The sequence below is a fragment of the Bombus huntii genome, chromosome 14 (genome assembly GCF_024542735.1).
Source record: "Bombus huntii isolate Logan2020A chromosome 14, iyBomHunt1.1, whole genome shotgun sequence".
NCBI classification, from domain to species: domain Eukaryota; kingdom Metazoa; phylum Arthropoda; class Insecta; order Hymenoptera; family Apidae; genus Bombus; species Bombus huntii.
Window position 1 is genome coordinate 364,518 of NC_066251.1, and position 27,983 is coordinate 392,500.

A 27,983-nucleotide genomic window follows, 5' to 3' on the forward strand; every position below is an offset into this window, starting at 1 on the left:
CAGACAGAAGGAAAAAGGGGGAAAGAAACAGGAAACAAGGAGAATAACGGGAAGGAGAGGTGGCAAGGAGAGGGAGGAAGAACGTAGAACGAGAAATCCTGACGCGACCAACTGGCCGGTATCGTCGGTGTTCTAAAAGCTAACGCGACCGCTCGTAGCGTTCAGGAAAACCGATTAATTCCACGCGCGTAGGGTGACCGATCATTAGATTTCGCCCCCATGAAAATTGAGTTTTCCTCGTTGTCGAAGGGATAATCTTTGGTAGCCTCTGGCTCGTTGCGTACGAACTCTGTCGTCTATCCTCCAACACGCTCGCAAATGCGTACGGCTATTTATTGGGCTACTACATCCTAGCGTGTGCGTGCGTGCGTGCGTGCGTGCGTGCGTGCGTGCGTGCGTGCGTGCGGGCGGGCGGGCGGGCGAGCGCTTCGCGTACGAGAATATAACGCGGTGGAGCGTGTGTGTGTGTGTGTTTGGGTTGGTTGGCGGTGGTGTACGCGTGCGACGGTGGCGGCGCGTAACTTCGGTTCCATTATTGAGCGATCGGGCGATCGAAAAATTCCCGCGCTTTTTCGCGTGCGGCGTCCCGAGTGGGGCAAACAGACCCTCTATTGGCTACGCGCCCAGTCACCCTCGTAAGCCCGCCGAGAGAGGGGAGGATGGACTCTACACCCTCGGCAGGTATTTGTCTAGGCTGCAGCTATTGACCAGCTATCGATATCGTGGACACTCACCGATATTATATTCGCCATCCTTCGTTTCTGCCGCTCTCGCCACCGTTTCCCACCCCCTACTCTCGCCTACCTTCTTCCCTTCCCCTCCCTCATCCCGCTGTTTCCCGTTTTGCCTATTGCTCATTGCCCGTTGCCCGTTGCCCGTTGCCCGTTGCCCGCTGCCCGCTGCCCGCTGCCCGCGCGAACTCTGTCGAATTTCGGTTAATGAATTATATGCATATACGTTGCAAATTTTATAGGCGCGCGAATATATATTCGGCTGTCGAGGGAAATTGTTGTAATGCGCGCGTTGGGAGGGCGGGGGGCGGCTGCCGGGGGTGGCGCGTGAACGCGACGGTGCGGCACTAAATTCCCGCCGTTTTTTGACTTTGACCGGCCAATCGCGGTGAGGCGGCGAGATCTCGCAGCGAAACGAGAAATCAATATGGTATGCAAATGCTGTGCGGAAGCGGTGTATCGTTTGGGAAAACAACGATAGATTTCGAAGGGGGAATTCGGAAGGAATTTCAGAGCCGCGAGCACGCCGATTTTTCGATCGCGAGAAATTGGTATGCCGGAGCGGCGCGGCGCGGTGCGGCGAAAGAGATCGATCGAAAATGAGGAATTTTCTCGGTCGGAGTGCGGGGGGAGGGGGAAGGGGTTGAAAACGTTCGTCGGATGCCTCGCCGCTCGATCTAGGATCCTCGTCGATAGACCGGATAAACGAGCGGTTCTCGTTCGTGACGTTACGGCGATTGGTCGCCGATTTTTCGCTCTCGATGTCTCGAAGCGGAGAAGGGGTGGCGCCCTTACACGCTTATTTTAAAACGTTTCATCGATAAAGACACGGAAACCTAGAGCGGTGCATGCGATAGATGCGCGTACACCGACGTTAGCTCAAGTACCAGCCGTAGCAGCCGTAGCAGCCGTAGAGTGGTGGGTGCCTCGGTACGCGGAAAGGGTGATTATTAATGTAAGGGGTTGCCGAGCAGTAGTTAGTTGCTCGTTGGTAGTGGTCGAAAAGGACGAGGGGGTGAAACTAGCGCGCTGAAATCAATGTCAGCTTTCCCCCCGCCTCCCCCTCCCCCCCAATTTTTTTCTTCCCTCGTTAAACACGGTTAAACAAACTGAGAACTCGAGAAGCAAGGAACCAACGAAGGAGATTTTTTCGTCAAGGTTCGTTCGACCAGCTTTCGAGGAAATTACCTCTTCCCGGTAATGATTTCGAAGGAATGTTTTGTTAAGACTCGATCTGTTATCCTCTCGCGAGCAGCGCAGCGAGAGCTCTTGGACGTTTCGATTAAATAGCTGGCATACCGACGAGGTTTCGTCTTTTTTTTTTCTTTTCTTTTTTTTTTGCTCTTTCCTTTCATTCGAAAGAGCAGATCTTGGACGAGATGAACGAGACTTTTCCAAGGGTTCAGTCATACGCGGTGCTGACCGGTTCGCTTCTCGAGGCTAATACCTTCCGATTGACTACGCTCATCCCTTAATGAAATTCTTTCTACCCGGGCGCGACCCATTGGCTGGCTTTGCCGTCGAATTTTCTCATTATTACCGGTCCCTCGTCCGTTCTACGTCTTTCCGTCACTGCTATTCTTAGTCGAGCAGCCGCTCGATAAATTCGATCGTTCGGCCCCGCGTAAATTGAACTTATCTGCAATACGCAACTTGTATGCATACCGAACGACAACGTGTTCAGTCAACGGTGTCTTGGAAACCACGGTTCTGGTGCAGCGCGAGGCGCATTGAGCAATCTCGCAGCATGCATTAAAATTAGCCACAATCGGAACGCACGATCGCTCCAACAGATTATAATAGTATATTAATTTATTGATTATCGACTGGCCGCGATGCAATGCGGTATTCATAGAATTTACTATCAGTCCCGGGGATACTGAATGCATGCATTAAGCTCGGCGAGTCGTTGATTTTACCGCGATCATCGAAGACGGACGAATTACATATTTCGTTCTTACTGGGAGAGCAAGTCGCGAGAGAACTATTCGAACGAGCGAAAGAAGAACGATTTCGAATTGGTTTCGCTTTCGACGAGCGTGCTCGATACGTGTGTATACGATCATAGAGAAAAAGGGAGAGAAAAAAGAAAAAGAGAGAAGAGAAAGGAGAAGAGAGAAAAGGAAGGAAGAAAGAAAGAAAGAAAGAAAGAAAGAAGGGAAAGAAACGGGGAGAGGAAAAAAGGACGAAAGTCAAAGGGCGATCGATCGTGACTAATTTGCGAATAAAAGATTATGAAAATGCTGCCGTGCCTGGAGATCGGAATCGTAGTCGATCCAGTAGGATTTCGGCGAGGCATCGTTGAAGGGTAGAACGGATACTCACCCGTATGCAGGCGGGTATGTTGCTGTACATGACTGAGCTGCTTGAACCTGCGGTCGCAATAGCTGCATTTGTACGGTTTCTCGCCAGTATGGACCCTGATGTGCTGTACGAGCTGGTGGTTGCTGGAGAATGACTTGAGGCATTGCTGGCACTGGTGTGGCTTTACCTCGTTGCCGGCGATCATGCCGCCCGGCCCGACGCCGATCGGACCCAGGCCTGCCAGTCCGCCCGCCACGCCGCCGCCAGCTCTCCCCGTCAGTGCACCCGCCGCGCCGAGCTCCCTCGCGTGCATCTGCATCGCGCTCTTGTGCATGAAGATCTGCGAGAAGAACTGCCACAGTTAGTTGGTACGCTGCACTTTTGGTCGAAAGACGGAGGATGGCCAGTCGACGGAAGTTGTGACCGCTGTACTCCCGCCGACCGCCATCGCCTCCTGGACTCTGAGAGGTTCGGCTCACGCGTTTATCCTCCGTTTCATTTTTCTCACGGCTGCCGGAAGGGAACCGATCGTCTCGGTTGTTTGCTTTATGTACGCGAAATTTGTCGATTTAGCGATTCGATTTCTATTCGATGCCTCGTAAATGTTCGAACGCCGATGCGCTCCAACAACACGGATATCTAGATTTTGCGCCAATTGTCAGAACGGAGTAGCTACGATCGTCGAGGCATCCAATGAATTCACGCGCGCGGCTGGAAGGTTGCCGTTTTCAACATGGCAAAGAGAACGAACGGACGGGAAGGTTCGTCATACGTAATAACCGTGTATCATGTTTTTCTCTGTACGAATATAGCATTTCGCGTAGAGAAAGGAAGAAAACGCCGGATAAACGTGTAGCCTCCCCTGTTTCGTTGTACGTAGACGGTTCGAGCGATCCACTTCATGATTTTCTTATGCAATTATAGATGGAAGAGAGGCAGGAACTGCTGCGACCGTGTTATAGATTACGTGTACATATCGCGTTAACGTTTAAATTTTCGATTATTCATGGAGGAACTCGCGGTTGCCTGTTCGCGATTCGACTCGTTGATCGATGCTAATTGTCAGGTCGCTGTTTATTTCCTCGGAGTCCGTGCTTAAAATTTCACGCGATTCGTTGATCGAAAGTGGCTGCGTTTTAGCCGGCGCTGCCGGCAACGTGTTCAATGTCGCCGATAACTATATCGGCATCGCGACGCGTCGTATTACAAAATCGATTCGGTCATCGATATTTTCTCGTTTCAGAACACACTTTATCAAAATGGTGCACTTAACACGTATTCGATCCTCGACCAATGTTCGTCGAGTATCTACGTTAACGACACACGAACCGGACTTTCGTTGTTCCACTCGAAATGTCGCTGATCGTCCCGTTAATTCACTCGCTTGGCTAACTCGTTAATGGCAAGAGACAAGCGTGATTCTTATATTTCGCGATTCGTTAAAGCCGGGTCACGCTGGAATATCTAACATGGTCTATAATATAGACATAGATTGTATAATTTAGTAAATTAATATTAGTAATAATATTAGTAAATGTATATATAAATGTATATCCATCTATATATATATATATATATATATATATATATATATATATATATATATATATATATAGATAGACTGTTCTCCACGAATTTAATAGGAAATGCGTAACAACAGCTGGCCACAAAAGGGGTCGACGACCGTCACCGTGGTTTTCGAAAGCAACCATCCGATCGATGTTTTTCGATTTCCAGTCGTACACGTATGTGTGTCGTACGTGGTGTTAGGGCACGGAGCGCACGTTGCGCACGTTGCCCACTCGGCTCACGGCACTTTGCCGTTCTTCGACGCGAAGAGGAGGAACGTAAAACTGCTGGAAGGGCCGAGTACGAGCGGGTGGAACGCTCACGACGAGCAACGCTTGATTTCGGGTTTTCGTTGAGGGAACAGGTGTTGCTCCCGTAGCCGGTGTGGGTGTAGGTGAACGAACGAAAGGGTTAACGTTTAAAACGAGCGTACAGTTCGTGGCAAAAGTCAGGAGATTTCGGATTGCGAGAGCGTCCGCGGAGAAGTTGCCGAAATTGACGAAGGGTGGTTCGACTGCTGTTTCTTTCGCGCGGACGCGACGAAAGCAGGAGAGAAACGAGAGACGAAGGGGCTGAGTGCGAAGGATTTTATTAAAATATGTTAAAACTGTAATTAAAATCGAAAAATCGCGCGAGAAGTTTTAAGAATCTTAGGCGACCCTTCGTGCGAGCACGACAAAGAGAGACAGAGAAGAAGGCGGAGAGAGAATTGAAATCGTCACCACCGGGGGTTCTCAAGTTTCTACGACTTTCAACCCTTTCTTTCCGGGTAGACACGACGTTGGATATTTGACGGGTGACCTTCGACACTGGCCATCCCTGATTCTTAATCCCCGTGAGAGAGCAAGAGACTGCAGCTCCACCTTATTCCTCGTTTTTTCTTCTTCTGCCGGATACTTTCTTTCGCCCGGGGACAAATCAATCCGAGCGGTGTTTCTTGCCGATTTGAATAAAATTGCTCGTGTTTCTCGAACCATCCGTCCCCGGACGTATCCTACTCGTTGATTATTTTTTAATGCCATCCTTTTTTCCACGCACCCTCGCGCGAAGAAACCGAAAGGGCGGAATCTACGACGCGAGGAGACATTTTTCCCGCCGATTAACCGTAGTCAAGGGCTGTGACAAGAGGGCGAGGAACGATTCGACGGTGGCGAAAGTCGAGTTACGAATTTTTAACGACCGTCTCAAGTGGACCGCCGAGATTTTTGAGAAAGCGCCGCTGAATCCGATCGGACGAATATTAATTCCGTCGCAAACGTTAGTCTCTGTTCTCTAGTCTCTGTTTTTTCTTTTTTTTTTTTTTTTCAGCAAATGCTAATTAAGCGCGGCGGCGTTTTACGACGATTGCTTGGTTTTTCTCAAACTCGAAGACCACACGTTCATTAATCACATTTTTATCTGCCGGCGGACGGAAAATTGCGCTCCGCCGACCAGGCCATAGCGACGCTTTGAATCTTTTTTTCTGATTTATCGTTGTCGCCGCCGCCGCGGGGAGAGAGAGAGAGAGAGAGAGAGAGAGAGAGAAAGAGAAAAGAAAAAAACAGAAAAGAGAGAGAAGAAGGCGAGAAAGAAACGGCCGGATTTGCTGGTAGAAACGAAAAGAGGAGGAAGAAAACGGAAAGAGTTGGTTGGCTGCGGTTCGCCGGCTTAATGTCCTTAATAATGGAAAAATATATCAAGCGACACCCACTGTATTTCCTAAAAGGCATTCCTCATCTCGATTTTACCCTCTGCTTTCGTTCTTCGTCTTTGTATCGGAGGCCGTGGTTACACGCGGATGGCATGTTCTGGCAAACGGACACGATGTTCCGACCGATGAAACGTGTGACGTCGAAAATGCACTCGTAAGAATCTAGCATCGTTACGCTCGTACAATATCGAGGTCTCGGACGATAAAGACACGATAAGAGTCACGTTTCCCGTCCCTCGCGTAGAAGAGCAATTAGAAAATTGGGTATATCGTTCGACGATTACACGCTGCGAATACTATGAAATGAAACTGAAATGCGTTAATAACGTAGTAATAACGATGTAGTTTAGCCGCGTTATCGCATAATTTCAACGAAACGACCAACAACCAACCTTACATCTTCGAATCTATCGAGCTGTATCGAGTTCTTTCGAGCTCTTTCGAGAATACTTTGTACGAAAGCAAGATGACGTTTCGATGTAATAAACAGCCAGCAAGCGAGGCACGAAAGTCGGCGAAATCGACGGAGATGGATTCGTCAGATTTTTCGCCGAATGGTATATTTGTACGATCGTTGCGGCATACTCGATACGCTCGGAATGACAGTTTGTCGGCACACGCATCTTCCACAACCATATACGGTCTGACGTTGCAACGAATAACCAACAACATTGACGGATACTTTTGTCGCCTGAATCTAGAAACGTACAGGGTTAGTCTCTGTCTGAGAAAGCGAATCGTTGGGAATCGGACGTTGCCTGTGAATTTGGCAAGGCGTGGGAGAAGTTGGCCCGTTTTTCGGAAGGGATCCGGAGGATCTGGGCGACGTAACCCTTTGTCTCTCCCTTGGCGCAGTAAATTACGACGGAATAACATTGGTCACTGGAAGTAGGCTACTTTATACACTTGGAACACAAAGCAAAGGTCTCACCTGCTGACCATATGCCTTTTCTCCATGGCACACATACGAACGTAACGTGTTCCGTCCACCCACGCACGCCGGCCATCTAGCACTTCGCATGTGCTATTAACTCGAAGGTATGTGTGCCTGTGTGTACGTGTGGCATACGCGTTCGCGCTCACCTTTCCGCCTCTCCGTGTGTGCACCGTGCACCGTGCACTGTGCACTGTGCATACGATCACACGCCTATACGTACATACGCGTGTGTCTACGCGGAGACAACGTCCAATCTAACCTACCTAGCGTTGCCTGACTCATTCTCCTACCGACCCACCTATCTGTCTAAACTGCGGCCGCGAACAGCGCCGTAATATAAAGGAAAAGGTGGACCTTCTCTCCGCCTCTTTCTCTCCTTCTCTCTCTCTCTCTTTCTCTCTCTCTCTCTCTCTTTCTCTCTCTCTCTCTCTTTCTTCCTCACACCGTAATCATCGGATTTAATCTGTCTGAATCGCGGCACCGTGATCCGCTACCTCGTGTACCCTGCGCTTCCGGTTACGGGCTAACCTGCCGATCACAGATCCTCGTTCTCCTCCCCCCTCTCCCGCTCGGATCCCTGGATTTCGAATATCTTTAAGGATCTGTGATTAGGGGATTGGCGAGAAGCAGGCCTCTTGCGTCCACGCTGCCTGCTGTAGTAGAGACGCATATGGGTTTTCGGAAGGTCCGATGAAAGAAAGAAGGTGGCTCGTGTGGGATTCGTAACAGTCAGGAATCTGAACGTAGACGAATGTTATCGTCGGTTCGGTCGACGCTTTTCTGTGTTCCGAGGGATTTTTTTTGCGACAAAGTGATTGTGAGAGGCGTGCGGAAGGCCTTGGGGAAATTGTACGTTTGCCTTGGATACGCGTAGCCTTTGTGGTTAGTGAGAAAAGGGAATTCGTTTGGCGCCGAATACGTGGAACCGCGTTGGAAAGATTTCGCAAGAATCATCGTGAGACGGACGAAAAGACGAGACAAGGCGCGACGAAGAGGTGGCGGTAAATTGTTTTCTCGATAATCTCGCGGAAAGAGAGAGCACGGGAAAGTAGCTCGTCACCGACGAGTACGCTTCGTCATGGGCGACGTCGCGTCGCAATAATCGAGAAACTAATCGGCGATGTGTGTTGATCGGGATAGGCACGCGAACCACCGGTGACCAATTAAATTTCCTGGTGAAAATAAAGCGACGAAGTAGCCAGCGCTAGTCGAAGGGAAACCCGTTTAGGCGCGTTACCAGACGGTTAACCCGAGTTGGTGTCAAAATAGCACGTAGGTAACTTACACCGACAACGTTATAATAATCGTCGTGCATACTTGTCTCGGTGGAAACGAGGCAGGCACACTCTATACCCGTGATTGTACACCGAGGCTTGTGGTGGGAAACGAACTTGTGCCATAGGCAGTTAAAGTCATCGTTGTAGGTTTCCCTTACGATATTAATCACGCGTACGCCTTGCCGTGTAGCCAGAGAGTAACAATCTCTAATCCTCGATCAAACGGTGCTCGATTAGCCCAATAAGAGGGCAACGACAGACGGCTTTACATACTTCACCTCGGTCACTTTCTACTCCACTACGGTCTGTATCCTTAAACGGTTCAACAACTGAGTTTACCATCGGGAAAAAGCAGCTTCTAAATCCCGCGGTCTAGATAGATGCCGCGGAAGAGACGGACGGCCATCGATTGACCAGGCAGGCCGTTTTAACCAAAATGTATTGGTTGGTTTAAATGCGATCGGCAGAACGACAGAACGACGGAGCGACAGAACGGCGGAAGAAGAAGAAGAAGAAGAAGAAGAAGTAGAGGAAGAAGTAGAGGAAGAAGAAGCTTCTGGGAAACGAGAAGAGTATCGTTTCGAGCGATGGAATTTCATCGCATAGCCGGAATCGTTGGTCGTTGGGATACGCGACGTGCCAACAACTTGTAACGGCGGAATACGTAAACGAGTATAACATGGGCGAACGAGTAAACACGGTTGAACGCATCTAGGGGGACGAATAGTCGGCGCCTACCGAGTTGCGAAAGATTGTTGGAGTTGCAGGGAAGATAGCCGGTCGAAGCAGCCCGGAATATCGTCAATAATTACCTCGTGCGGCAAGTGGTGATGAGGATGCTGATACGGCGGCGGTACGTACGGCGGGTGGCTCGGATGATTGTGGGGGTGAGGTCGGGGATGGTTTTGATGCTGGGCTTGCGGCGGGAGCGGTTGGGGCGCAGGAGGCGGTGTCCAAGGCCCGTGGTTCGGCCCGTGGCTTTCATTGGTGCCATACATCTTCAGGGAAGAATCTCGAGCACGCGACCTGAAGAGTCCCTCCCGCCCTCCACGCACGGTGATACGAAAGACTCTGACATCGACATGATGGCTATCCTCGTTGCAGGTCGCATCGGCGACACGCTTGATTTCCACGCGTGCCTCTATCTACATAGTCGTTCTGTCTCGTTGTTGCGATCCTCTTTTCTAGCCTGTCGTTCCGTTCCCAAGATTTTGTCCTCCGATCGATCGTCGTTGGTATCGTTGGCCGTATCGAGCGAACGATATTTCCGCACGCCGAACAGCCACGTTGCGATGTTTGCGCAAGCAACGCGGAGAAACGGTTGCGTGAGAATGCGACACTGTACAAGGAGAAGAGAGAATGCGACGAGAAGCACATGTACGCGCGAGGGCGTGATTCTTCTTTTGTCCGACCACGACTAGTATCCTGCCGTGTGAGAACGGTATCGTTCCACTTTCACGTGCTTACGTTTTCAGTCGTGTTTCTGCCGTACTTTCCAACAAAGACGCGTCTTTTTCAAACCCCCTCCGTCGGCCACGCAGCTCACCCTGGTCGAGCGGCGCCCGTTTTTCTCACTTGTAACGCGGCCATACGTGTCGGGATCGACGACAAAGTTGCCTTCTTTCGTCGATCGATGACGATTCGACGACCAAGTGGAATCGCGGGACGAACGCGGACGAAACGATCGTTGGATAGTTGCTGCGTAGGGCGATCGAGCCCCGTGTTCTCTCGTTCGCGAATTAGAAAACCAACACACACTGTTTTCACGTATACACGTGGCAGCGCTTCCGCCGTGTATCACTGTGTTACCACGATAACTCCCCCCTGGAAATTAAGCGAAACGAAACGACGAAGAACCGGCACGGCGGCTTAGATCGACCAAAGAGAAGAAGGAGGGATCGTTGCGGGCGGACGAAGGATGACCGAGAGCGCGTCTTACGGCGTTACACTGAAGAAACTAATCACTCTGCCGGCCGCGTAATTTCCATATCCTTTTTATTTCTCTCTTGTTCTTCTTGCTTTTTTCTTTGTCGGTTTTTTTTCTTTCTCTCTGTCTGTCTGTCTGTCTCTCTCTCTCTCTCTCTCTCCCTCTCCCTCCCTCCCTCCTTCTCTTTCTTTCTTTTTCTCTTTTTTTTCTTTTTTTTTCGGAAATTCACGGGGGTAGCTGGCGTGTCCGTGTATAGGATAGCGCGGACGCAGCGCTGTACGCCAGCGTGTGGCGTCTCTCGCAAACTAAGCCGGTCGTAGGGGGGGACAGAGCGATTTCTTGGTCTCTCGCGCTGTGCGTGTGCTAAACGGGGGAAGAAAAAAGGTGGAAAGGCGCTGATAACGCGCGGCGACGAAAAATTGCCGGCTACTCGAAGAGATATCGATTGAAATAACACGATTCCGGGGAACACGAGCCAATCGGCACCGCTGACACGGCGGAAGGGGCCAATCGTGCCCGGTTCTATCTCTCTTTCACAACCTCCCTCGCTCGCTCCCCTACTTCTTCTCGTCATACGCGTCCTCCGCCGTCCCCCTTTCTCTCCTTCTCCTCGTGTGTGTTCCTCCACTACTCCTCATCGTGCTGCTCGTACTATTGCCACCGCCGCAACGTTCGTTGCTGCTTCTCTTCCTCCACCCTCGCCATTGCCGGCAAGTAGAAAGAGAGAAACGCCACTGCGGTCTAGTAGGGCACGAGAGACGGAAAGAGCGTGTTACGCTGTTCAGGAAGTACGAGTATCGGCGATTCCGAAGCGAGCCGTCATCTTCCACTCGTCGGTTTTTTCCACTCGATCCGTCCTTTCGATAATCTTGGACCACGCGACGATTCTCCCCGTTCGGGACATGGCGAGTCCAGGCCGCAGCCACTCGAATCGGACGCGCGATACGAGGCGCGATACGCCACCGTGGGCACGGCACGCAGGTAATCGGCAGGAGTTGCGGATAGAGTGAAAAATTATCGCTGAAAATCGATAGCGCCGGAGTAATTGCATCAGCGATGTGCAAATGTTAGGCGCGCGATTCGATGGATTGCCGTGGTCAGCCGGTGGTGGTAGGCCTCGTTGATTCAATAATAATGAGCATTCTTTATCGAGACCGGGGGACTTTGATCTTGGCACGATTCCAACCGTTTGTTCGGTAATTTAGTCAAGACGGAGGAAAAAGGTTGGCGAGGAACGATGAAATATCGTCGCTTTATTCGACGAATCGCTTCCTCCTTTCCGTCCCTCGCGCTTGGCCCTCGGGCGCGATCGCGTTCGCCCACCGATTCGCTTGCGCAATCGGTGACACGCGGCTGACACGACGACGGAAAGCGTACGAAAATAAACCGTCAATAAGATGGAAAAAGTCGGGCGCAGCGATTCGATCCCCGGCGATTCTCCGGTGGTCCGCTCCGTTGCGATCGCTCGCCATCTTTCCCTCGTGGCTCGTACAAATTATTTTGGGCGTGGAGCGCGGCTAACGTTAGTGCCATAGTTAAGCGCGCGCTAAAAGTGTGTCCGGCTAGGGAGGCAGGGAGGAAAAAATAGGGCGGGGTCTCTTTGCGAGCAGACTTTGTCTATCCATCATGGCCGCTTTATCAATGACGTCATGATAAGACATTCACGCACAGGCGCACGCATATCGTCGGTGAGACTGGAACGGGAGCGGAAGATCGAACCGGACGATTTCCTCGCCTTTATCTGTTTCTCCACTCTCCTCGCCGTCTCGTCGTCTCTGAATTCCAGGGAAAAATAGAGGCTGATTGTGATCGGTGCTCGATGGATTCCGCGCGCGTCCCCACGAAAACTTTCCAATCGGATTAACCGCCGCGCGCCTCCGAGACCTCTTTTCTGCCGGACGGGTTCGAGTTTCACGGGGCAAAGGGAGAAGCACGAAACGCACAGGCTTCGAAAATAACATGGCGCGCCGCTACATTTGATCGGCGCACAGGGTCTCCGCGCGAAAGACATTTTTGCGACGACGCGCCGCGATGCCGGGCCAGGCACGTAGAAAATGCAAAGAAGCGCGGCGGCGATCGCGAATCGTGCGCGGCCCGAGCGGCGTTGCATCGCCAAATTGCTAAAGGCTACGGAGAAAGTGTATCGGCCGATATCGAGCAACGCAGGACAATCGAGATACGTGTTACACGTTGTATCGATGAAAGTCAGCCGGCAGCGTCGATCGAGGTATTAAAGGGCAAGTATGACGCCAACTCTCGTTTCCCCTTGTCTCTTATCTCTCGCCACTTTTCCACTGGTTCGCGACGTCTTTGCCACTTTTTATCGATATATCGATTCGGATTAATCGGGCAACTGGTTGCACGGCGGTTCGTGCGATTTCCCAAGTTCGGCCGCGATTCAGCCGAAAGAGTGGAAGATGGGTCTGATCCGCGAATCGTTCGGTCGCGAACGATCGCGGCCATTCTCTCCCCATGACAACGGTTGTCTCCCGGTTGTTTATCCTTGTGTGCATTTTTACGATCGAACCGCGAGCGAGCGAGCGAGCGAACGAGCGCGAACGAGCGCGAACGAGCGTCCGCGAGACACCTGCCTCGATTATTTTCGTATTTAGCCGACCTCGCGCGCAAGCGGCATTATCCGGTGAATAAATAAAGCGGCGAAAAAAGAAGGCGAGAAAAGAAGAGGGCAAGAAAAGAAGGAGGCATGGAAGAAAAAAGGAATATCTGGCGAAGGCCGAGGCGCGACAGCGTTCTCGTCGTCGCCATCCCGCCTTTGAAAGTACTGACCACAGACAACTGCAGCAGGAGGCGGGAGGGAGGCGAAGAAAAATGAAAGAGGAGGCGGAAAAAAAGGAAGAAGCGCGGCCAGAGGGGGAGAGAGAGCGGATAGACGGGTAGAGGCAGCAGGAGGCTGCAGGCCGAGGGGGAGAGAATATGGGAATAAAAATAAACCAGCGGCAGCGCGGCGCGGCGTGGCGTGGCGTGGCGTGGCGTGGCGTGGCGTGGCGTGGCGTCGGTTCGCGTCGGTTTGCGTCGATTCGCGTCGATTTGCGTCGATTTGCGTCGATTTGCGTCGATTTGCGTCGCGTCGCTGTGGGACTGCGCGCCCGCGAAGGGCTGAAGAGAACCGCGGAGCCTAGTTGCACGGTAGTCTGGCGAGCGCTGTGCTCGCTGCAGAAGAAGCAGAGCAACGAAAGAAGAAGGTGCCGTTGCTGAAGGCGGGCAAGCAAAATAAGAGGAATAACGAAAGAAGCAAATAAGAGTCTCTTGTGCGCCTCTTCCTCTTTCTCCTCCTCCGCCTTTTCCCCACCACAGTGGCGTAGCCTCCTCTTTCTCGTGGCAGCGAACCGGCTGGGAGGGAGAGGCAATGAACAAGAAGGCGAGAACGGGTGCGCGGAGAGGGAAATCCTGGCATCGGCAGAGAAAGACACCGTAGAACGGGAGAAAGATGGTTGGATAACGACGAAGACGGAGTTTAGCTCGCGAGAACAAGACGGAAGAAGAGAAAAACCGAGGACCAAAGAGAGAGAAAAGTCTGACAGGCCTTGGCTGCTGCAGTGGTTGCGAGCCGCGTTGCCAAGTCTCATTTGTTTATCATAGTTCGCCGGCCTGGCCTTTACTATCTTGAAAAAATCACGTCCCAATTTTTTCAATCGACAGATTGCGCTCTCGTGGAGAACGTTTGCTTTTTCCGATGAACCGGGACGGTGAATCCTGCCGCGTGGCTTCACCGCCATTCATCGAATTTCCCACCGAATTTCCCACCGAATTTCCCACCGATTCCAAGCGTGCACGTCAAGCGCGTGTCGTACCCCATACCCTTACCCTTGCTTCGCTAAACGACGTAGTAAAAGTTTGCGAGATTCGCGGTGACGGGTGAGCGTCGCCGCGCCAGACCGTTTGGCGTCACGTCGCTAGAACCAGCCGAATTGATACGGCCGTGGAGCGCGTAAAACGCAAGAACGCAAAGTATTCGTTGCGATTTCGCTTTCTTTCTGCCAGCTGTTTCGTCTTCGTCCTCGTCTTCGTCTTCGTCTTCGTCTCGTTATTCTCGTTCCTATTCCTCGTCGTCTTCTCCCACCTCATCGTCATCACCATCGTCGTCGTCATCATCACCATCATCGTGTCCACCGCTACTTCCATTGTCGCGTGGACTCGTTTCTGAGTCATGGTGCGTGCACGCATGTACTCTCGCGCGCGCCTGCGTGTTTAACGTGCACGCGTTCGTGCTTTACACTCTGCACGCGTATAAATATGTATATACGTACGTGTTGCGTACAAGGAACGTCGGCAGCGTGCATTTACACTCCGTGCCACTCTTCTGCCCGCTCTTGCCCTCGTCCCTGCGCCCACCACCGCCCCCGCCCCCTTCCTTTCCTCGCATTACAATCGATTTGCATACAAATATACCGGGCATCTCGATGGGTGGTATGTTTATTAGCAAATCCACGTGGAAATTCTGCCGCCTTATTTATGGCCTCTTGTTTTTCGGAGACACGCATCGAACACGGTATTAAACGAGTCGGCGCGGCGTTCTTTCTGCCCGACAAGAAAACCGCAAGCCGTTCGATAATCTTGGAAACTACCAAGAGTATCTCTCCAACAAGTGTCTTTTCCTCGTGGGCAACGTCTAAGATATGTAAATTTCTACATGGCAGTTTCTGTCGTACCCGATTCTAATAGAGAGAGAGAGAGAGAGAGAGAGAGAGAGAGAGAGAGAGAGAGAGGGGGAGAGAGAGAGAGAATGAGACTTTGCTTTATCAGAAACATTGTACGAACGTTGTCGGAACGGCTATAAAGCGCGAAAGTAACGCGTTGCCGACGTCTGCCGAAAGAAGAAGGAAAAATGGCACGAAATCGGATGGGTATCGGTTGCGACGAACCTTCTGTCAGAATTTTCTCGCATCTACCGAATGCGTCGTTAATCATTCCGTTCCGTGATATTCAATTAACGCGACGTCGGCGGCGGAACGTACGCGTGTTAGAAATATCCCTGGAAGACATACTGCGCGTGTAACGATCGATCGCTCTTTCGGGCTCGAGTTTCAAACTTTGCCGTTTCGCGATCGCTGCGAATACCGAATTTTCGCCGTTAGAACTCGATCCTCGGTTTCGTTATCCAGCGATTAACATTTTACGCGCTTACTAGAACAGCGAGAAGACGCCAATCGACACGTTGATTGGACGGCGCGGGACACGCGATTACCAGCGCGTCGCGTCGCGTCGCGTCGCCTCGCGTCGCGTCCCGTAGTCGTGCAGACCTTTACAATCCGTTTACAATCCTTCATTCGACGCATCCGACTCGATGGTCGCGTTTTTTCCGTATCTTTGTTGTAGCTGCTTCCCTTTGAAAACGTTAACACACTTGAGAGAGAGAGAGAGAGAGAGAGAGAGAGAGAGAGAAAGAGAGAGAGGACATCGCAGACGTATAGCTTGTCGGTTAACGTTTCCGCATTCTTGTGAATTACAAGCGAGGACGATCTCGGTGGCGTGCAGCGAGGATGCACGCTATTGCACGCTCGCATCGCGTCATCTAGTTTTGCATACGACTCCGACCGGGCAAGATCCTCTCTCGGCTAACGGTTTCCATTGACTCCACGGATCGGCCGTTCTCTAGGCCGAGCAGTTATCTTAATCGGGCCGGATGATTGGCGATCGATCAGCGTTACGTCGCCGATTAATTATCGATCGAGAAAGAGTCTTGAACGACGGGGCGCTCGTCGCGTCGCGTCGCATCGCGTCGCATCGCGTCGCGGGAAAAAGCACGCGTGTATTGAATTTAAGATCCAGCTGCATCCATGTAAGAACGTGTCGGATTACGCGCTGCCTCTCCGTCTTTCTCCCCTCTCTTCTTTCATCCCGTTGCTCTGTTCCCTTCTTTTTGCGTTCTTTAGGTCGCGCTACTCCGACAGCCTGTTGCAGAACCACAATCTCGGGGACTACGGATCCGAACAAGCTGCCGTAAGTGCGCCTGCGATATTAATTGAGTCGAAGCACGGAGATTTGCATGCGATTTACCTTGTTTCGTGCTGCAACTGTTCTTCGTCGTATTTCACATTTTAAACTTTCACGACGATCGGACGACGCATTCGTGTCGCGATTGTTCGGCTTTCGATCGGGCTATTCTTACGTATCGCGGTTTGCGCACCGTTTCTTTACGTTTCGCCGACATTCTGAAATTCTTGTCCGTGTCGGAAATACGAGCGATATTTTCCCCCGTTGCTTCCTTAAATCGATGTAACGTCTCGTTTCGTTTCGTTTCCTTTCCTTTCCTTTCCTTTCCTTTCCTTTCCTTTCCTTTCGTTCTTACGCTTTGCTGTACTTTTCGCTCGTACAAACTTTTCTTTCGCGTAAATAGAGAAGAATCGCGAGAAAACGGCTGTCAGCCTTGGTGGGGTGGTGCGTATCACTGCCTTGTGGCAGTAACCTTGTGCCCGCGTCACAGTACTTTTTTATCATATCGTACGTATGCTAACAACCGGCACGCCGACGCGACGCGACGCGCAGACACGACGTAGCCGGTCGTGGTCGCGGCCGCGGCTGCGGCAAGGTAAGACAATATGAACGGGTTTGTCCGTGGTCAGTTCTACTGGCGGAGTCGGTGGAGTATAATTTCTTTCGCCCGTTTCGCTGCCTTTTCGTTTCCCATCGTCCGGTATCGCGTGTTGGACGAACAGCCTGTGTTCGTGTTTTTAACTCTACGCACCAGCAGAATATTTCCTGCAAATAAATACAAAGTACGCGTACCCGGTATATCTCATACGATACGGCGTTTATTACGTGTATCTGTAGTAGTTGGCAAAGGTTTTCGCGCGATTCGTCGGCGAGCGATACGCGAGCAAACGAGAACGTTTCAGCCGTCAACAATAAAAAGCGCACGCTCTCGGTATCGCTGGAACGTTTGCACAGTGGATCAGCAAGGTATTAACGTGCCGATAATCGCGCAACCTTGACCGAGTGTCCGACCGATTGCTGAATCCTCGACACTGGGGACGACCCTGAAGCATTCTCGTAACAGCGTACAAATCACGACCGAAGGATAAAGAAGTAGATGTCCTTCGGTTTTCGTGGCCGGCACGATTTTTCGTGAAATTTCGTCTCTCTTTCCTTTTCCTCTGTTTTCCTCTTCTTTTTTTTCTTCTTCTTCTTTTCTTCGTCGAACGCGTGTCCGTGTGCCGCGTTCACCAAATGGACTCGTTTAAAACGAAGCGAGTATCGAAAGTATCTTTCTCTCTCTCTCTCTCTCTCTCTCTCTCATCACTATCTGTATCTCTCTATCTCTCTATCTATCTTTCTGGCGAAGTTTAATTTATTTTAATAACGAACACGCGATGGCTCGGTAGAGAAAGAGAGGCTGAGTCGCGCGGAGGCTTGGACGGAATGCCGCCGACGCCGGCGTATTGTCGGAGGTCAGGTTCACCAGCCACGATGCGTTCGTTCCCTCTCTTGCCTTTCTTCGTCCCTCGTTCGGGCCAGTCACGGCCGCAGATAAAAGAAAGGGGTTCGAAGCCGAAAATATCGAGCCGCTCGAAGTAGAGTAGGATGTTTCGAGCGGCTGAAAAATCTGCAAACTCGCGTGTCAACGACCTCGTTTCTCGCGCTACGCGGTATACGGGGTGTATATTCTGTAACACGTGGTTATAGCCGCGTGTAAATAAACTCGAGACGGAAAAACCGCGCCACCGCGTATTACGCGTTACGACTCCGTAGGAAACGATTCGATCGATGACATAAAACGCGTCTCGCGAAACGGCCAATTTCTGGCTAATTGTTGGATGCCTAAAAATGTTTGGGCGGTCGTCGAACAGTCGGAGAAGAGCGAGGATTTCTCAATGAGAGAAAGAAAGACGAACGATAGCCGCGATCCACGATTAACCGTGAACGGCGTTCGTCTCCGGTGTTGTAAATCCAAAAATCGGCGAAATGGCGGGCCGCGCGTTACGTTGCCATCCTCTATGCTTGGAATATACGTCGATTACAGCGATATACGTGGGATTGCGGCGAAACGTATCGAGAGGAAGGCAGACTGCTCGAAGGGAGTTTGCAGCGTTTCGGAATAAAGTTGCGTCGACTGACGGTACGTCGAACAGCGTTTACAGTACTCCTAGAAGAGAAGGCTGGATGCTGCTCGTTGCATCCTGCATATATGTATGTTTTATGTCAGCGTGCATTCTGCATTTGCGCCGTTGCCACGTCTGGTGGCTCTCCTCGGTTCTTTCTCTTTCTCCTTTTCCTCCTTTTCTATCTATCCGAGCCTCTGCAGCTTTCCGTCTCTTTCCCTTTTCATTCGTCTCCTCTGCCTCCCCCTTACTCTGCGACCCGCTCCGCGACGGTGCTTGCATTTCTTGACATTTCTCAAACCCGTGTCCCACCTCGTGGTCACTGAGTCGTTGAACTCGAAAAGGAAGAAAAAATGGAAAGAGGAGAGAAGAAGAAGAAAAAGAAAAAAAGAAAACGACGCGAACTCGGTCGGGGAAAAGGTGTTGGTCGGTAGAATCGATTTTTCATACGAGAAATTTGTTAGCGCGTGACGAAGAGAAGAGAAGATTCGATGGTCGACGAAGGAGGAAACCCGGGCGGGAGGGGGGGGGGGGGGCTGTTGCACGGGGCGCGACTCGAAACGGCGGTCCCCTAGCGTTTCGCTAACGAAATTTCCCACGGCTCGCGACACCGAAGGGTCGACTTTTTTGCCGGCGAAAGGAATTTTCTTCGAACGATTCGCCGCGATCTGCATACACACTCGTTATCTCTCTCCGTTTATCTGCTCTCTTGCTAGCAGCGCGGCAGCCTGTTTTCTCTCTACCGCATGCAAATGCCGTGTTTCTCCATCTTAGAATCGCTTTCCTCGCGCGATCGTGGCTCGCGAGCCCGATGAAAAATGCCCCGGCGAGCTACGTCCACCGGAGAGAGGTACGCGAATCTGTTCAGGGCACACGTTTCTCGCGGCGACTGGCAAGTGTCGAGCGATCTACAGGAGGTCGATCGGTTGCTCGATTGGAGTAGGTCGCGGCTGGTCTCGCAACAACGGCCCGGCACGTCCCGGCACGTTCCGACGAGGAAATGCTATCGAGTTTCGGGAAACGATCGATTCTTCTTCTATCAATTCGAGTACAAATAAGCGAGCTACTAAATCTACGTACTTATCCGCGTAGAATCGGCGAAATAGGTTTAGCGACAGCGGTGTATAGGATATTGGAGAGAAGATAGACGAAGCTCGAGCAGAGACGCGGAGCCTAGCGCGAAGAGGCGGACTGTCGTCGAATCTACGACTGGGATCGACGAAATACCCTGTTTGTATCGGTGAAACGAGAAGGGAGCTGCGTTGGATTTCGAGAGAGCGGCAGCGTGGAACGCGCCGCGAGAAGTGCACGCGTTTCTCCCGTTGGGGGAGACGACGAAAGGATCTTTCTCCCGCGAGATACGTTGACTTCGAGTCGATCCAGTTGGCGGTGTTTCGCGCTCGAAGGAGCGCGTCGTCCTCGTTCTGGAATGCGTAACCGGCGTACGCGGTTCCGCGGAAGGACGGTTCCGGCGGAATCTGACGGAATCTGACGGAATCTGACGGTTGTTGGCTCTCGACCGAGCAGAGAGACGCATGTGGATGGCAGGCGAGACCGTGTTTGCGAGGTTTGCTGCACGGTTCGAATTTCTTCTTCGCTTTGTTCGAGTCGATTTGTTCGAGTTTTCAGCATGCGAGTGTAAAGTCCGAACGACGAGTGGTTATGACAGATAGACGGACTGCGCGTTGTCCGACGCGTAACAGATCATCGCGCCCGCCATCCATCGGTCTCGGTTAGGCTACGTAGTCGGCGCGGCGGTTACAAGTAGAAGTATGTCTCCTTACCTCTCGTGCACGGTTCTCTAGAGTAGGTGGATCACAGTTAAAACGCGGTGGTAGGAGCTAGGTAAAAAGATCACAAAATATGGCACACTGTTGCCCGAGTTCATCGTTCGGCACTTCGCGGCGCGGTTGCTTACTGGTGGGGGCGGCGAAGTACGGGCGGAGGAGAATGACGAAGAAGATGCGGAACGAAGGGAGCGAGCCTGTGCGAATGGAGCAAGAAGGGAACACTCGCGGGGACACTGGAATCGAAGACGAAGAGGAGACGCAGGACGAGAAAAGGAGCCGCGTATACACCGAGAGAGCGGCGCACGAGAGACGAAGAGAATTCCTCGCGCGCTGTCAGCTGTCAATGCCGCGCACGTTGTCACTCATCTTGCGTGGTTTTTCCTCGGGTCTCGGTACTTTGACGGTCCTCCTTCCTCCTCGGTGACCACCTCGCCGTGCATCGGACGACGATTCAGATCCAACAGATCGTCGTCTCTCCCTCTGTCGTGGTCCTCTTGGCCCCTACGGTCCCGGCGAGTTTCCAGCGAGTTCGAATCTCCACGTTTTCCGGATCTCTCTCCCCACCCCCTCTCTCTCTCTCTCTCTCTCTCTCTCTGTCGCCTACTCTTTCCCTCTTTTCCTCTTTCCCTCTTTCTCTCTTTCTCTCTTTCTCTCTTTCTCTCTATTTCTCTCGGTGTCGTTGTTCTTTGTTCTTGCTTGACTCGCCGACGATTAAAAAATGCGACGTCGAAAGGAGAAGGACGATGGAAGAGGGAAGAAGAGGATATGGAAAACCTTGTCACCGGTTGTCTTCGTTTAAGCCGTGGTCGTGGTCGTGGTCGTGGGTCGTAGTCGTCGTCGTTGTCGTTGTCGTCGTCGTTGTCGTCGTCGTTGTCGTCGTCGTTCTCGTCGTCGTGGCCGTCGTCGTTGTCGTGGTCGTGATCGTGGACGTGGTCGTAGTCGTCGTGGTTGTCGTGGTCGTAGTCGTGGTCGTCGTCGTCGTCGTGGTCGTCGTGGTCGTCGTGGTCGTCGTCGTCGTCGTCGTCGTCGTCTTCGTCTTCGTCGCACTCTCGCCTCCCCGTGTGCGTGTGACGCGGTGCGCGCGTGGTGTCGCGTGAAGTTGGTCGTGCGTGCGCACCTTGTGCTTCGTTAAAGAGTCTTTTCCGTATAAAATGCTGGGGCGCCGGCGAGAATCGGCCTGCCCGCCGCCGCGTAGGCTTCACGCCGGCGTCCTCGCGGCCGATTGGCTGGATAGCGTCCGGTGGGGGGCACTGGCGCGAAGGTCCGAAGGTAGAATACTTGCCTCGAGAAGCTACCAGAGCGGATCCACGAGAGTTCGGAGTGGGGTTGCGTCTTTGCCATCCCGCTAACTCGGATCGTACACGTTTTATCTACACGGCACCTAACAGGGATGATCTTCTGGATGCTAAACTGTCTACGAAATCGTTGGATGCGAGCTTGGTCGAGTTGGACGGCGACCGACAATAGTAGTAGACCAATAGTAGGCGGATGGACCGCGTTTCGAGATGAAGCGACGCGTTGAATAGGACGAACGATACTCGATGGTTCGTGGCAAAGTTGTTTTCTCGTCTTGCAGAGGCAAAGGTGTTGGAAGACGACACGAAAATGTGACGATCCATCCTCGGAGGGAATAAAATCGAAGGATGAACGAACGCAGCAAAGAAGCTTGGCGATTCTGTAGAGTCGGTACGCCGCGCGTCGAGCGTCTTTCGTTCTCGCGGGCCCCCTTTGCCCCCCTTTGCCCCTCTTTGCCCCTCTTTGCCCCTCTTTGCCCCCCTTTACCGCGCGATACTCGCCGTCTTTCTTTTACAGGAACTTCTCATTCTGATCTCTCGGCTTGCTCGCCTTCTCTCTTCCAATCTCTCTGTCTCGTCTGTATTGCTCGAGACCGGCCAGGCTATTCACCCACGCATGCACGAGATGACGATGACGATGACGCCGACCGCTCGCCGCTGCAACGTGCACACCGTGAACGCTCTTTGCTCTTTCATCCGCCTTATAGGATGAACGTACTCGGCGAGAAAAAAACACGGGCGCTCGAAATTCCTCGTGGGTCGCGGATTTTCTGGTCGGGACTCTTGCATCGAACGATTAGACGGTGAATTCGCGAATCCAGTGTCCGCCCTCTTACCTCTCTCCTTCCCCTCTATCGACAATCGTCGGATACGGCAGAATTTTTTCGATCGGCGCGCAAAGATCGATGCACGATCGAGCACAGACTTTTTCACTGCTCACGATTTTGCTGGCCTTGCGATCTATGCGGCTGACATTGGCACATTCTGATTGCACAGCCCCGCTGACCCAGATTCCAGCTCGGTTATTTTTTCCACGCGGTCGGATTTTTTTTATCTCTGCCGTTTCGCTCGTCGGTCTCGGTCGTCTCTGCCAGCTTCGTTTCTCTCGCTTCCTACTCGAGATCTTTCGCACGGCTTTAATCTCGTTTCGTCTTCGTTTAATTCCCCACGGACAAACTACTTTTCCTCGCTGCTTTAGAAATTGACGAGCCTCGTAATTCGCGTTCGACCTGCCATTTAGAAGCGTCGCTAGCAGGAAAATCCCCCTATTCTCGTTTCAATTTTTCGCGAAACTTTGCCTGTACTACTTTGCTCGTACACGAGGATGAGAAAACGCCCCACGGACACGAACGATTTGTGATATCGGAGAAACTGCAGCCGTATCCCGAAATGTGCAATTTTCAGGACTGAATATTTGACAGGAGTAGCGAAAAATCAAAGCGGAAGAGTCAAGGAAGAAGAGTCAGAAAAATCAAGGAGAAAATTAACGACGAACCGTATCGATTCAAGTCGCAGCTAATCTCGTGGAAACGTTTGAAACGGTTGTCATATTTTTGCGGTGGCGGCGAGGACCAAAAAGTGCGAACAGGCGAATCCACGTCTGGCCGGAAAAGGGGTTCCGGATGGATCCACCGCGGTTGGCCGCATGGCGCGAAACAGCCGTGACGCGACTGGATCCTGACCTACGACTACGTTCAGGGGAGCCAGACGAATTTTGTCCGAAAGTCGACGCGAACGAAAGAGCGGATTCGCAGGCCTTCGAGGTCACGAAGCTGCAGTGGGGATCGGTGTCGGAGGGAGTTGAAGAGGGGATCCGAAGAAGGTGGTAGATATGGGCAAAGATTCGAGGGAGTAGGAGAGTGCCGATGGAGGATACGCTGCGGCGGAGGAGGACCAGGCGACGCGCTGGAAAGAGGAGCGCGAGCGCGAGTGCGACGGGCAGCTCGGCAGAAGAAGAGGAAGGCGGAGGAGGAGGAGGAGGAGGAGGAGGAGGAGAAGAAGAAGAAGAAGAAGAAGAAGAAGGCGAAGAAGAAGAGGAGGACGATGAAGAGGATGAAGAAGAAGAAGACGAAGAAGAGGAAGAAGAGGAGGAGGAAGAAGAAGAAGAAGAAGTAGTAGTAGTAGTAGTAGAAGAAGAAGAAGAAGAAGAAGAAGAAGAAGAAGGAGGAGGAGAAGAAGAAGAAGAAGAAGAAGAAGGGGTCTGATCTAGCGGCAATATACACACAGAGCCGCACAGACCACGGCAAAACTCCGCAGTTTTGCTGTTCGATTTTGCAAACTTATATTTAGAAGGGCAACGATCTTTTGCCGCGGCAGCTCCAACCAGAGGAGAGGAAAGGTTCTGGGATACGCGCGCGGTCTCTCTCGTGACCGGCCGCCGAGATTTCTCAACTCCGCGCAGACCCACGTCTCTCTCTTGGTTTTCGCCGTTTTGCATTTTCCTCTCCATTTTCCCCGCTGTTCTTTCTCCGCTCTTCGATGAAATTTCTTTCCCCGCCCTGCCCTCCTTTAGATCCTGCCTTCTTGCATCGGCTATTACGGTGCCCGGTGTTTTGCATTCGAGTAGAACCAGCCAGCGCACGAATTAATGGCTGTTGCGTACGCGTCACGTTTCGAGTTTGCAATAATTACCAGTGGCACGTAGGATAACGGTTGTTTAATAAGTTGGGTATTCTACAGGGTGACTCTGTTGGTTAAGAAACGCTCGGTTATGGAAGCTGAACGTACAGCACGAGGACGGGCAGAGTGAATTTCAGAAAATATCTGGTACATGACGGACGGACGGACGGACGGACGGACCTTTGTTGCTCTACGAAGATGGCACAGACTGCGATCGATCGATCGATCCTATCGCGTCTATCGCGTCTATCGCGTCAGATCGAAATAGTAGGCGACGAGCGAGTCGCGTTACACGGTATAGCGTTGGATTCGCGAGAAAGCGACAGCTTCCAGCAAGCTCGGATAGGCCGAGATGCCGATCCGGAGAGAGATGGAATTTGGGAGCGCGATCGAGCTGGAAATGAAAATCCTCTGGGAGGAAAAACGTGCGGATCTTTCGGAGCGCGCGAATATCGCGCATGACCGCCCCTGTGAGCGTAATCTTATCGTGGCGAGCGATGTGGTGAACGCGACTGCAGAACGGAGCGGAGTCAACGAACGATAAAAAAAAAGCGCGTAGCCATACGCGCGACACAAAGAATAAACTCTATTCCATTGCACCTCGCCCCCTCCCATTCGCCCCTCTGCTTGCCCCGTACTGTTCCATCTCGCTCGTTCGTTACCGCGGCCAACTCTTCTCCTGGTCATCCACGTTGCAACTTTGCCAGCCGTGTGTGGGCGCGCGACTTCTTTCCTCTTCTCTCGTTCTCCGGTTCTCCCTCCCTCGCTCTCTTCCACTCTCGCTCCCTCCCTCCCTCTCACTCTCACTCTCCCTCTCCCTCTCTCTCTCTCTCTCTTTCACTCTTTTTCTCTCGGTTCGCCCGCTCTCGCCCCTTCTCCCTCTCCCCTTTACTCGTTCTTTTTCTTTCGCCGACCGCGCTTGGGGTAGGTCATGGCGGAACCGCGCGAGCGAGCGAATGACGAGGAAGGAGAGAAAAAAAGAAGAGGAAGAACGAGCCGTACGCGACGCGTACAGAACGTTCGGCCGGCACACGACTTTGTAACGCGTACCTTTCTCCTTCGCTTTGGGCGGCCACGCTTTTGACAAGATATCTGTCATCGCGAGGCAACGTTGCTTGGACGTCTCGTGACCTCGCGACTCGCGCTATATCCGACCGATTTTTGCCAGTTTGTCCGACCGTTCGGTTTGTCGAATAAACGAGATTCGCGAGGAAATGGAACGAAAGGTAGTGCGAGAGATGGAGCATCGAACTGTACTTTCGTAAGCCGACCGGCTTCTACGGCTTGGGTTTCTTCGAAATTTAGCTATTTGCCGTTCTTTCTCTTACCGTTGGTCTGCGACTCTCGTCTACAGTTTCACCGAAGATCGAACAATTCGATTAGAAGGATCTTAACAGCCGGCACGGGGCCGGCGTTATTGTTAGCGATCATGCGATCTGAAAATCATAGAAAATTACTGAAAAGCCAGGAAACTTTGTACGTACTGAACGGGCAGAAGGTATGGTTGCCCCTGGACTTGAGATGTCGTAATTTTGCCTTCGCCATAACGGCTACGCGGCACGGAAGTTCTTCCCTCTTCCCGCCCTTCTATCTTTCATCCTCCGAGTTTTCTTCTTCGACTTGGAACAGAAAGCTTTCTCGCCCCCCTCCCCTCTCCTCTTCCCTCCCCCTCGCCCCTCGCCCCCCGTCGCTCGCCCCTCGCCACACCGCGCCTTTTCGTAATAGTAGAAGGGTTAGCGAAACAATGGCACGCGCGTGAACACCGTTATTTAAATAATACGATGGAGCCTCTTCGGGGTTGAAGGTAAAAAAATAAGTTACGCTCAAGGGGACGGTGAAACCGAACGTGAGAAAGGCTCTTTTTGTTTTTGGTACCTGCGCGAAACGCGGTTATCCTCGTGGAATTTTCTTTCGAACGATAGAAAGGTTAAGCAGACTCGAATGTATGGCGTTATGGGTAGCGTAATTGTCTTCTGCTTGCGTCGCCTAGTCGCGGTCTAATCGTAGCACGCGTCTCGTGCGTCAGAGACGATTCTGCGAGTATCGATCCGAGCGTTCATAGTCTCTTGAAGCCTCCACCCTTTTTTTTTTTTTTTCGTCATCTTCTTCTTGCGCCCGTGGCGCAGTTCCGGTTCTGGCAGCTGTCGTCGATTGAAAATCGGGACGCTGGATCTGGTCAAGGGTAGGCCCGCGGCTGCGTTACGTTACGCTCCGATGTCGAACCGGTTTGAAGGTGGGGTGAAGCAGAGATTTGGAGAGAAAGAGCCGACGCAAAAAATTCATTTGTATCGCCGAAAGGGTCGCGCAGAGGTGTCGAAATAATTGGATTTTAATTTTCGAGCCAGTGAAAGAACAAAAACCGCTTTCTCCATCGTCGGCTACGTTCTCTACGCCCCGATCGACAACCATGAGAAACACTCGGCGACGAGTGTTTGTACAACGTCGCGACGCATTAATGTTTTCGACTTTCCATCTTCTTCCGCACCCTTTGTTTTCCCACGATTCGTAACGGGCAACGGGTTTATTTCGTTGACGCGGCCACGGTTAATAATCGTGGTCGTGTCGCGTCCGGGGCTCCGCTTTGCTCGTGCACGACCGATCGTTTCGGAATCGAACGATCGACGTGGAACGAGCGTGAAAAAGGCGTGCAAAAGGCGACAGATGCCGTGAGAATCATCGGCGCGTTTCCGCCTCTGGAAAATGGCGGAGAGCAACGAGAGTCAATTAAGTGTGCGCGTCGCTTTTAACATTTTGTCACGAGCCCCGGCGGCCACGCTCCTCCATCGAAGATTCGCCGTTACGGAGCGCCACAAAGGAAGCGAATGTTTTAATTAAATCCCGGCAAAACGTGAAAACTTCGCCATCGTGCGGCGTTTTTGCGATTTTCCGAAAGTTTCGCCTCGGCCGGGCTCGCGAGTCGCTTTCAAGGTGGCGATGGACGAGGGAGTGGAATCGCCGCGCTACCGAACCACCTCGCCGCCACCACACCATTCATCCCGCCGCAGTTAGCGAGAATAAAAGAAGTCGGAAAAACAAAAGAGCGCCACAGCTACTTAGCGAAACAAATTGTTGCTTTCGTACTCGGGACGAGAATTTAAAAGTTTTGCACGAGCCGCTTCTCTTTTTACTCTTCCCCGCCATCCCCTTCTCCATCCCTATGTTCTTCGTGGCTTTCTCCTTTCTCCTCCTCCTCCTCTCTCTCTCACGCTTTCTCTCTCTCTCCCCCTCCCTCCCCCCTCCCTCCCCCTCAACCTCCGGGCATCTCGTTCTTTCGAGTTCTTTCGAACGGATAGACGAACTCGATTCACGGCTCGTTAGCGGTGCTTCCTTTCCCTTCATTTCGGTTGTGCCTCGTAAAAGGACAACGCCATATACGCGGAGACTCGTACTATCGATCGCGACTGAGTGTCCCATTAAATCGGTTGCATCGTGCGTGGAATACGCGTATGGAACAATTAAACGCGGTATTGTCCCGCGAGCTGCGAGGTACCGTTGGCCGAGACGCTCGGTCATCTACCTACGGATCTTGTCCGTAAAAATCCACCGTCCGCGATCTTCTCGTAAGAATCGCTGGATCGATCTCGAACCGCCACGGCGGTCAACATTTTATCGACGATCGAGGCGTCGCGCCGTTCGTTGAGCAGGCGATGAGCTGCCAGACGATTTCTTAGCAAGCGACGGATCTTTTAACGTTAAGATTAAAGGAAAATTAATAAATCCATACAGAGAAGCACATACACGCACGTAGAGCATGCTAGGCGCTGCGATAAACAAACTAACGAAA

At 52.0% G+C, this 27,983-nt stretch overlaps 2 protein-coding genes across 5 annotated transcripts in view; both read right to left on the bottom strand.

Moving 5' to 3' along the window:
* The window catches only part of LOC126873503 (transcription factor 12-like), a 358,169-nt gene that overhangs the window by 48,243 nt on the left and 281,943 nt on the right, over positions 1–27,983 (bottom strand). The window lies entirely within an intron of this gene.
* The window catches only part of LOC126873497 (zinc finger protein 853-like), a 61,633-nt gene that overhangs the window by 29,713 nt on the left and 3,937 nt on the right, over positions 1–27,983 (bottom strand). For all 3 annotated transcript variants that reach the window (XM_050634409.1, XM_050634407.1, XM_050634410.1), the window contains exon 3: positions 3,057–3,387. In XM_050634409.1, the coding sequence (XP_050490366.1) occupies positions 3,057–3,387 (331 nt within the window). The remainder of the gene's footprint in view (positions 1–3,056; positions 3,388–27,983) is intronic.